The sequence below is a fragment of the Caloenas nicobarica genome, chromosome 3 (assembly GCF_036013445.1).
Source record: "Caloenas nicobarica isolate bCalNic1 chromosome 3, bCalNic1.hap1, whole genome shotgun sequence".
NCBI classification, from domain to species: domain Eukaryota; kingdom Metazoa; phylum Chordata; class Aves; order Columbiformes; family Columbidae; genus Caloenas; species Caloenas nicobarica.
The window spans coordinates 96,107,393-96,118,908 of record NC_088247.1 but is presented as its reverse complement, the minus strand read 5'-3'; the positions used below and the strand labels follow the sequence as shown (position 1 = coordinate 96,118,908).

The 11,516-nt window shown below is 44.7% G+C and overlaps 1 protein-coding gene across 1 annotated transcript in view; it reads left to right on the top strand.

Moving 5' to 3' along the window:
- The first annotated feature begins 530 nt into the window (after positions 1–530).
- EML4 (EMAP like 4) overlaps positions 531–11,516 on the top strand; it is a 164,653-nt gene continuing 153,667 nt past the window's right edge. The window contains exon 1 of the mRNA XM_065631052.1: positions 531–741. Coding sequence (XP_065487124.1) covers positions 717–741 — 25 coding nt within the window. The 5' untranslated portion in view covers positions 531–716. The remainder of the gene's footprint in view (positions 742–11,516) is intronic.

Here is an 11,516-nt window from a genome sequence, read left to right as displayed (position 1 = left end):
TTTAGATTAATCTAATAGAACATCAGTTTTGATTGCCGGGCTCATGATATTAAATCGCCCAATTAACCCTCCCACAAACTGCTATAAGCTTCTGAGCGTAAATTGAGTTGTTACTCCTACACGGCTTATCCCGGGCAAGGTGTGCTGGCAAAGACCGGTACCCCCGGTGGAGAGCTGCGGCCAGCAGCCCATCGTCTCCCCCTCCTCCCGAGAAGCCCTTCACAACCCGCAGGTCCCGGCGCAGCGGGCGAGCAGCAGCCGGAGCGCTCGGGGCGCGGGCGCTGCAACCGAGGGCAGCTCGGAGCTGCCCGCCGGCGGGGGCCGGGACCGGGACCGGGGCCGGCCCGCCCGCAGGGGAAGCGGCGGCTGCCAGGGCGGGCGGAGTCGGAAGCACGACAGCACGGGGCGCTGGGGCGGCGCTGGCGGCGGCGGGAGGAGCTCGGCAAGAGCTGCCGTGCTGGGGTCGCGGCGCAGGGACGGAGCCGGCCAGCGCCGCCGCCGGCCCCGCAGCAGCAACAGCAGCAGCAGGAGCCGCCGGAGCCGCCGCCGCCGCCGAGCGCGGGGAAACGCCGGAGCCGCTGCCCCGGGCGGCTCATGAGCGCCGGGCTGCGGCGCCGCCGCTGCGTCCTGCCGCCGCTCCGCGGGTGAATGAACCTGTCCTGGCCGGCGACGGCGGCTTCGCCTCGGGCTGCGGCGCCAGCCTCCCGCCACACAAAATGGACGGTTTCGCCGGGAGTTTGGGTGAGCGGCGGCGGGAAGCGTGAGGGAGAGAGGGCGGGACGGGGCAAGCCGTGCCGGCGGCCGCCCGCCCTGCCGCGGGGCCGGCGGTGCGCACCTGCGGCCGGCGCGGCTGCTGCTGGGGCTGCCGGTCCCGGCGGCTGGGGCTGGGCTGGGCTGGGCTGCAGCGCGGGGCTGCGCGGGGCCGGGCGGGCGGCGGGGACCGGCCCGCGGGCGGGGGCTGCCCTGCGCGGCGGCCGCCGGGGCGACGCGGTGCCGGCCGGGCCGGTGCGTGCAAACAGCGCCCGTGCGGCGGCCGGAGGGGAGGGGAGAGGGAGGGGATGCCAGCGCGAAATCTGGTCAGCTTCAAACCATCTGTTGCGAGAGCTCCGGCTGCACTTGCCTCCTTTGTTCTTTCCCTCGCCGTGGGCTTGCGCTTCCCCAGAGTTAGTTGCTTGGCTTCGGGCTGTTGCATTTGTTAAAAAAATTATATTATTTTATTTTTCATCCCTCCCTTTTGCTCCGGGCGTGGGAGGAACCCCAGCCGGCCGGGTAGGCGCAGCGGGCCCGGGCGTCGCAGCGGGAGCGCCGGGAGCGCCTCTGCCGCCGGAGCCCCGCCGCCCCGGCGAGTCCTGGCTCCGGTCGGCTCCGTGCTGCTCGCTCCAACACTTGGAAAGTTGGGAGCGGTGACCGTGTCTGCGGTGGCGGGGGGAGTCAGCTCCTTCCCGGTGGCCGCGCATCCCTCCGTGTGCCCGAGGAGTCCTCCTGGCTCCCCGAGCGTCAGGTTCCTCCACCTGGAGTTGTGCTGCGGTCGAAAATGTTTACTGCTTGTTTATCCGCTCTTCCCAGAAAACCGACAGGTTGCGTTCTCTTCGGTTTTGTTGAGGCTGTGGCAAATCGTCATCAGTTTCTTAAAGATTCTTCACCAGCCCACTTTCTGAATGATTTAAAGGACAGATTGCATGTAGTATGAAGTTGTCCTGATTAAAAATGTGAACTGAAAATGGTTCCAAATGTAAGAATTAGAAAGAGCGTATGTTCCTATGCATTTTCTGGAAATTACAAGGGTGACATAGATCTGACCATTCACTTTGTGGTGACGTCAGATGTGGTGCCTACCTGCCACTCTTTTTATGTGCCTTCTGTTCGCTTTCAGCGCTGCTGCATCTATTACAGGCATTTTGTGATCGAACTTGCTCCATCTTTTGTAGAAGAATAAATCTGTGCCTCTAAAAATTAGATTAATTTATTTTTACAGCTCTCCTGTGAAATCTGTAATAATAGCGAAGACTTCTCAATTTTCTGGAAAAATTGACTCATTTAAATACTTCTGAGTGTGATTGTAACCCCTCAGGTTTTGAAATGTCAACTCCAGCATTTTGGGCACCTGTCCAAACCAAACTGGTGCACCATAATTAACAGTACGCTTTGGTAGTTTGGCTTTTTGCCTGATACACTCTCCTTGCTTAAGTAACTTCCATGGTCATTTTATATCTGACGATCAGAAGGCAACACACGGAGGAAATATAGGGGTTCTGTTCCCAGTTTTCAGAGAGAAGATTGTGCCTGTGGGTGACATATGCAAATATGCCGCTGTTAATATTTATGAACCTCTTTACTCAGTAGAGGAACTGATCACCATATCAAAGGGCACCCATATTGCTTTTAACTCATGGAGTACTGGCCCTGCTGAGGTAGATGTTTATCAATAAGTGTTTTGTGTTATGTGTGGAAAAAAAACCCAATTATTTTGAAAAAAATGAGGCATCATTTTCCTGCATGGAGGTTGCTTGTGGAGCTAGTTGGATGGCCCAGCACCTCGGGCTGAAGTGGTGGTGGGCTCTTCAGAGCGTCCCGCTTGCCTTATTAAGGGAAGCTCCATCTGGGCCTTTAATTTGTTTCACTGTTTGGCCAGAAAGGCACTGTGATTTTATTAGAATTTAATGAGGATTAAGCTTAGCTCAACTTTTTAGACTGTGTGTGATGATATTCACTGTTAGTTGGCCTTTGATTTTGCTTTTATGGCAAGCATGAATGCACAGTGGTTTTCTAGGCTTGGGTTGAGGAGAGTGCATTCCCAGAATCTTTAGCTTTGAAGCATGAAAGTTTGTGTGACTTTCTTGTTTTCAGGTTTGAATCATGCTGCTTAGTCCTTTTCTGTATTTATAAGCACTTGTTGGTTGCTCTAGCTGCTAATGAGCTGTGTTCACAAAGATGTGTGAATTGTTCTGAGATTTTTTTTTTTAAATATCTCTAATTAAAATCTAATGACTTGAATTTAATTAGCTTCTGCTAAATGTCTTTTAGGAAGGCCATAAATTAATGTAATTTAGAATGAAATGTAAAAATTAATTAAAATTATTGTTGGCAAAACTGTGCTATCTATGTATGTGTGTGCTCAACCAGTCAAGCGAGATTATTAGAGAGCAAGTTCTCCTTTTAATGCCTCCTGTCATTATCTGGGAGGCAAAATGTTATTACGGATTGTGCCCTCCAGCACAGGCAGAAATACTTTCTTATGCGTCTCTTGCAGTTGAAGACACTTTATGCAGCTGTTTTCTTTTGGCTTCCACATTGAAATTTTTATGAGAATAAACAGATGAAAGAAACCATTTATATGTAATTTAGAAAAATTGTTTTGGTTATTGGTTTAGTAAGTGCTTATGTAGCACTCTACTTAGGAGTGTACAATTACTGCATAAGGTAAAAAAAAAATCTATGCATTCTGAGTTAACTTGTACAGCTGAAATAGGTATTGATTTACTCTTTTGATAAAACACCGAGTTATTTCACATTTACTGGGACTTCAGTACTGTTTGAATATCACCAGTAGCAAAGTGGTTATTGAACCCCGTTTATTGTCTCAAGTAGGACAGTCATACCCAACATTTGAGTATTTCCAATACGATGGTCGTCAGAGGGCTGAATGGATTTTGGCCATCTGCTTTTTCAGATGCATCCCTTGAAGTGAAAGAATGTGCTTCTGAATGGGAACAAGAAGTCCGGGAACTTGGACCGAGTGCCTAGGCTTGTGCTTTGTGCCCTTGCCCAGACAGGAGCACAGCACGGGTGTCTGGTTCCAGTTCTGCCAAGTGCTCTCGCATCTTAGGGTCCTGATCAAAACAACCCAAAGACAGCATCATCAGGGGAAAAAAAGAGCATGGTTAATTCCACTAGAAGAATTGAGCAAGAGAGTTCTACCAAAAAAAAAAAAAAAAAAGAAAACCAAACCCCAAAAAAACCTCTTTGTGCTGCAAACTACTGCCTGGCATCTCATCCACCCTCACGCTGGTGCCTTTGAGCTGATGGTGAATGGGTTCGGAAAAGTCCAGCAGAGAGCTGTAGGACTGTAGAAGGCTGACAGTTTTGCAACAAAAATTTTAGTTTGTTCATATCATTGTTACATCCATTTATGGCCTTCCTGCTCGCCCCAGCTGTTTTGGTGGGTTTCTGCCTAAACTGGTTTGTTGGAGAGTAGAAGTGCAGTGGGAGCCCTCACCTGAGGGTAGGTGGGACATGGTGGCACCAGGTTGTTACCAGCTCTTGGGTTGGCTTTGCTGGTTTGTGAAACTGCTGCAGTGTGGAGGGTGATGCCTTTCTTGGGCTTAAAACATAACTTTCTGGTGCAGCTGATGCACATCTTCAGCAGAAAGGTGTCACAGAGCGCTGCCTTAATACGAAGCATTTGTCACTGTGTCACTTGTCTGTGGCACCTCTTAAGCTGTTCATTTATCTTACTTTCTGTAGGGTTAATTGGCTAAGGTATGAGATCTTTTTGATTGTACTAGATGTAGGCTTATGAAGAGTAAGGCACAACCGGCTGCTGGGGACTGGTGAGGGATGCGCTTTGGTGGACAGTTTTCCATTGCTTTTAGCTGTCATGTTGTTTTCCCTTCTGAGAAAGCTTCTGCTGATTGACCTTTGTAACAATACCTCATTGTAAACAAAGATATGGAAACATTCATCAGATTACTTTATAAAAAATGACTACAGCCCTTTCCAAGTTTGTCACCAGCCTAAGATAATAACATGGCTCAAAGCATTTCAACAGGACTCTCTCCAGTGATGAGGTCTGTGGCAGAGTAGTAACTAAAAAAATCAACGAAGAAGTCTCAACTTCTGAATTCAAACCATGGGTTTTGTGCAGCCGTACAGGATGCCCTGAAGCCGAGAAGTAGTATTTACTCAAAAATTCTCCGTGATTGAAAACATTTTCACTGAGAAATTAAAATCAATCTTCTCTTGAAGTCTCAGGCAGACAGAAAAATTTAGGTGTGTGGTGTTGGTTGGTTTTTTTTTTTTGTTAAGAAAAGAGTGGTTGAGCTTATGCATTTTTTTTCAGAGAAAGAGAGGGCAAAGGAGAGCTGTAATGACTAAGTGGAGACCAACATTTTGCTCTGCTGTCGATGTTATTGGAGGCACAACTGGAGAAATAATACAAAAGGTTCACTTCTTCATTTTATGTAGGATCTACATACTGTTTTGTCACTCTATATGTACTGCCGCTAACTGCGGTATATGTGCTAGCTACTTACTGGAGGGGTGGCACGTAGGTTAGTTTCTAATTCCCCCTCCTCGTTTCTTATGCTGGGTATTGTATAAAAGTTATTGGAAAACATTCCTGTTTCATGAGTATGTCAGGTCTGTAATGGGTAGCCACTGAGGCAGTGCTATGAGTTTGCGCTGCTCCCCTGCACTGGAAGAACCGCCAGCATTGTTTGAACCTGTGGCTTTGCTGAAACCCAGCAAGTCGTCTTCTCTAGAGCCCCCAGTGCTGTGGGCAGGTCTGCTCGAGGGGTCAGGAGAGTTTGAGCGAGGAGGGTCTTGTGGTCATCGGTGCTCTGAGCATGCGAAGTGCGTGTGCATCGTGATTCATCTCTGGCTGGGTTCAGTACTGAGAAAAATGAGCATGTGGGATGACTGTCTACAGCAAGTTGGGGTATTTGTCATTTATTTGGGCTAGAATATGAGGTTGTACAGTTGCCCGTCTGGACGGCGAAAGTGGCCGTGGTGCTGCAGCGCTATTGCTTGTAGCGACGACGAGTTTCAGCTTGATTTGCGGGGCTGTGTTTGAGGGATTGCTGCGTGCTATTGTCAGTGTGCTAGTCTTCTTAAAAATAAAAACTTTGGCAGGACCTTAGTCTATCCTGCCTGGGAAGGATGGCCTTGGTTGGTGCCAGGGGTGATTAAACTAGCAGCAAGGAAGGGAGGCTGTTTGCTTCAGAAACTCAGCGGTTGCCCACCTTTCGCTGCAAGGGGCTTAGTTCATGGGCAGCGAGGAGGAACCTTACACTCTGTAGCCAGCTGGGAAGCAAAGGATTGTGTGTTTAAAAAACAATCCTTTTTTTTGCACAGAGCAATTGGCAATATGTGGCCTGGTAGTGAGTAACACTCTTGCTTTTAAAAACAGAAAAAGAAACAGAATCCCAAACACAGGAGTGTCTATTAGAAGGACTCTCTTCTCTCTGCTTTAGGAAGGCTTTTAATGCCTGGGATGCTGAGAAGCATTATTGGCCTCACAGTGTATTTTTCATACTCTTTGACTTAATATTTTTGATATGGGAAGTACAGTTACCTGACAGGATTTTCTCTTGCCTGAAGAACTTACTCTGAAAGGATTTTTTTTTTTTCTGTGCTTTGTATAATGAGATATGTAAGAGGGGGAAAAATGGTTAAGAGCAATGCTCTTCCAAATCCTCTGAAGCATCATTTTGTTTTGTAAGCATCACTATGTGGGTAATCATGATGTTAGTGCTGTACAGGGAGATTCTGTATGTCACTCCTTGCTCTTCAGGGTAGCTGCTTCCCTCTTGGTGTGGTTTCTATCAATTATCGAGGTTTATTTTCCCCTTCTCTCTTTAGGTTCTTGCTAAATCTAATCCTTAATGAATGTGATTTTAAGGCCAAGAATGTTGTTCCTCTTCTACCCACACATAATGTAATAGGAAGGGTGTTAGAGGGTAATTAATTTTATAGCACATGGCATGTACGATGACAGTGCAAGTCTCTCTGTTCTTGCTAGTGTTGAGTGTTTCTAGTAGGGACATTCTTCTGTTTAGAAGATGAGAATCGCCTGATAAACAATTTTTTATAAGCTTCACTAACTTCCTTTTCAAGAAATCTTTCTACAGTTACTTCTGAGCTCAGGTGGGGCCACTGCTTGCCTTGTTTTTCTTCTCTGTAAACAAGTGAGCACAGGCACCAACAGTTTAGAGAGGAATTGTTAGCCTTTTTTTTTTTTTTTTCTTTAATCTGCTTGTTTAAATGGATGCAGAATTTTGGTTTTCTAGGGTTGGATGGATACCTGGAAACAGCACGCGGTGATGTGCAAGCTCTTCTGACATTTTTGATTCATCTTTAGGAAACACACATGTGCAATAGTGTAAAACAGTTGGGTTCACAGAGGAGCTTGCAGTTTGAGCTGATAATTCAGCCAGTCAGTGGAAATAAATGGGTGGTGCTGCCAGAGGGCTGGGATGGGAAGATAGACACTAGAGACATTAAAGGCCTGAGTTTATTGCTAAATCTTGGAACATATGAAATGTTTTTCACTTCTGGTTTTGCTCTTTGTTTTTTTTTCTTCCTAGCTTTTTGTTTATCTTCCTCCTCACCCCCCTTCACTTCTTTTATTTAATATTTTTTCTTTTTGCTCCATGTTGTGAGTATTCATGCTACATACCCTCAGTGAATATGACAATATTCTTTCTAAGCTTTCTGCCCTAAGACTTCTTACTGGGTTGGATGAAATAGGTTTTTTATTAGTTTTTTGTGATTGTTTTGCCTCTCAGTGGGTTGCCTCTTCTGCTCACCCTCAATAGTTTCAGCCTAACTTGTTTACTAAATATAGCTATGTCTTGATGTTCTTTAACTGCTGATTTCCTGACTACTCTCCTGACTTTTTCATGTCTCTATTGCTCTACTTTACATGACAGTGCTGTTTATTGGGAAGGAGAATTTTTTTTTTTTTTAGCAAGTTTTGGAAAATCCAGTTTCTTTCTGTGGTGATGGTCTATGCTGCCATTTTGTCCTGTCTAATGATGTGGATTGCATGGTCTTGCAGCTTTTAGGCAGGATACTCTTGAGTGTAAATCCATCTTATTGTAGAAGTAGGCTTATTCTTTGTTTTTATATGGATTTTTCTTTAGCTTTCTGGAGCTGCTTATACACGTGTATTACTCTTACACATAATAAAAGTGCAGTGGAAGGAGCAAGAGAGGAAGCAACGTAGATATGCTCTATAAACAGTTATGATATATTTTGGAGAGGTACAAGTACCTTGGATTTCAAATGTATGAAATTAAGGAAAAATAGCTAGTGTTGTGTCTTGCCTGATTCTCTTTTGTTCCACCGAAACTCAGCTCATAGCTGTGGATGCAGTGCTCCAGCCTGGAGCTGGTTCACACTTCTTCTGCCAGTTTCTTTGGGCTTAAAAAAAAAAAAAAAAAAAAAAAAAGAAAAAAAAGGGGATGGGGGGCTGAAACCAAACTGTTCTATGTTTTGAATGTATTTTGGATTTGTGTAAACAGTTTTAATGCATCAAGCTAAATTGGCAGGCTTTCATAATGCTCTGGGAAAACTGGGAGGTTGGAACCCAGTGGATAAATTAAAGTCACAAATGCTTCTGAGCCCCAGATTTGGCTCCCTAAAGGGACGCTGTAAATTAGTTAGGACTAGAAATGTGGTTTAGTTAAAGCAAATGAAAATGCTTTTTCATGAGAACTTCATCATTTTAAAGACAAGAGAGCTGGATTTCTTTATTCTGAGTTGAGGACACAAAAGCAAGAAAATAGCTATTAGCAAGAGAAATTTATGTTTGCTGTCCAAACACAGGGGGTAATGATTTCACCACTTTTTGTGTTTTTGAATGAAATTATGACAAAAGGGTAATAGAAATTGTTTTAAAATGCGTAATTTCAGTCAGTTGCTGAGGTAAGCAGGCGCCCACGAGCGTAACTGCATTAACAGTCCCAAATGTACGTAAAATGAAGGCTAGAACTATTAGTTTGCGTATGGTTTACTGTATGGTACAATTTTTTTTCCTCTTTCAAGGACAAAAGAAAAACGTTGCATTTACGTCAGGGTTCTGATGAGCTTTGGGCCCATCGCTGTACAAAACAACAGCAGTAGGGTGGGCTGCAGTTGGTTTCCTTCCCCTTTATTCATGGCCACAAGCAGACCATGCCGTTTTCTTAAGAGGTTTCCTGTTGTGTGCATTATGTGAATCTTTAGTTAATTAGACCACTGAATTTCATTGGCGAGTTCTGCTTAAAAGTGGCAGAATAAAGCCAAATGTTTTTCTTGCAGGTTCAGTTTTTTGAGGATGGACGTCACTTCCAAAACCTGTGGTTTTTAACACTCTTATTATTCATCTCAGAGTACTTCTGGCTTTTATAACTACTAGAAAAATTTTGGAGTGGCTTGGAATTATAGACTTAATCATTTAGGAAGGGCATGGTTGACATAATTCCTTTCCAGGAGCAGTAGATATTGGAAACCTGACCATATGGAATGGAGGGGGGAAAGTGTTGCTGTTAGAGACTTCTGGTTTGATGTAGCTGTGGTGAAATCACGCGCTGAGCTGTAGCAGTTCTGAGGTGACTGCTACACGCGTACGTCTGGGCTTCTCTGGGAGTAAAGTCCACTTCAGGTGTGTTAATGTGCATTACAGCTCTTATGGTTTGGGATTTTTTTTTGGATGCAGTTTGATTGAGTGGAATTTCAGGAGAGCGTTCCTAAAGCGGTGCTTCTCGGTGTTTCCAAAGAGAGGTGTGGGAAGGAGGAGCCTTCAGCAGTATGAACCATAAATTAAACTCTTTCAGCTGCAAGATTCAGAGACATGGCAATACTCACATCTGCACAGTATCACTTAGCTTTTTTTAAACAAGAACTCTAACAAGGAGAAAGTTACAACTTTGTTTAGCTATGAAATTCTGCATTGAACTGCTATTGCCTCTTCTCCCAATGTGTACCATGCAAATGCCATCAGAAGTATAGCAGGAAATCAGTGGTTTGTGCGGCTGTAATGTTTGCTTTCTGAACTCTAAATGTGTCTGTTAAAGTCATGAGGCAAGGGGGACAACAATAACAAGCAGCCCAAAATATTTCTCTTTTTTTTTTTTTTTTTTTGACAGAATACAAGTGAAAGAGCTCCAAGTCCTTATCGGCAGGTTTGCAATAACTGTAATAAGCACTGATTTGAGATGGTTTTAGATTTGAGTGCATCGGGATTGGTGATGGGGAGGATTTCTGCTTGTTTGTTTTCTAACCATTTAACATGTGGGATGGTATTTTTTCATGAAAGTGATATGACATATTTAAGAAAGATGACTCACTGGCATTGCTGTTCTCCACATTTGGATTTTGTGCTGTATCTTCTATAATCTGTGACTATAGTATTTTCCGAAAGATGCTCAGAGGGCTGGAGTGTTGGTTAGCATGGATAAGGCAGCAGTCATGACTATACTGACAGTCTGCTTGTTCTTTGCTTACCACACTTCTTGGACTCAATTCTCATTAGAATAGTGAAAGTCTAATCTGAATATATAAGTTGCTTTTGGAGGTAGATATGGTGAAATGCTTAGAAACTGGATTTGAGTTTATTCTTTACACTAGAGTACTGGAGTAATAAAGCCATTTATTAAGCCAGTGTACACTTGATGGTGATATTCCTGGTGTAAATATGACTTTTTAAAAAGTATTTTTTGTGTTAGGGGAGCTGCTGTTTCTATCTGTTAACACTTTTATTTTAAGTGGTTTTAACTTCTTTTTAATTGGCTTGGTTTTCTGCAGAAACTACTACAGCTTGGGCAAGCGTTTAGTGTGAAGCTAAGAAATACCAAACTCAGAACAAGGATTCAGGTACATGTGTTCACTTTCCAGGAGAAGCTTCCTGGAGGATATATGCCTTTTCTGCAGCATCCCTCCCAGGTTGTTTACCTTTTGTTTCTCAACCCGTAGCAGAAATCTGTTGTAGCTGACATGGTTGAGGACCCAATTTATGACAGGCTGGGTTGGAGGGAATAGGAACTGCACAAAGATACCATGTTGTTGCAGGATTTATGGTGAAATGTGGTTGAAGGTCCAGTGTGCCCAGTGGTGATGAGAACAGATCCAGTAAGGTGGGGTAATATAGGTATTCATATAATTCCTTGTGACTTCAGGTTCTGCATAACAGTGTAGTATTCTTTAATTAGTGGCCAATGACAGAACCCGAGGGAATGGCAGGAAGATGTGCCAGGGGAGGTTTAGGCTGGACATGAGGAAAAGGTTCTTCCCCCAGAGGGTGCTGGACACTGGACCAGGCTCCCCAGGGAGGTGTCACGGCCCCAAGCCTGACAGTGTTCAAGAAGAGACTGGACAAGCCCTCAGACACATGGTGTGAACTGAGGGGTTGTCCTGTGCAGGGACAGGAGTTGGGCTCGATGATCCTTGTGGGTCCCTTCCAACTCAGAACATTCTGTGATTCTAACTACAACTAGACCTGTGTTTCCTGACTTCGATAAACTAACAGAGCTGGGTTCTCACAGTTTGTGTTGTAGGTGTGTGTTTGTTGTTTTTTCCCAAGGTAGAGTGTTTAGCCTTGATTTATACTTCTCATTTCAGTTCTGTTTGATTATTAAAATCCTATAATCATTCATGTTGCTTTAAGACTTCGGTGTAATGCAAGTCTTATTGGTTATTTATGCTAGCATTAGAGAGAGGAAGTGGGAAAGATATTGGTGCAGGTTAAGGGGGTTAAATATTCCAGATAATCTGCATCAATGACTTCTTTAGAACTGTTAGTTACATGCAGCATATGG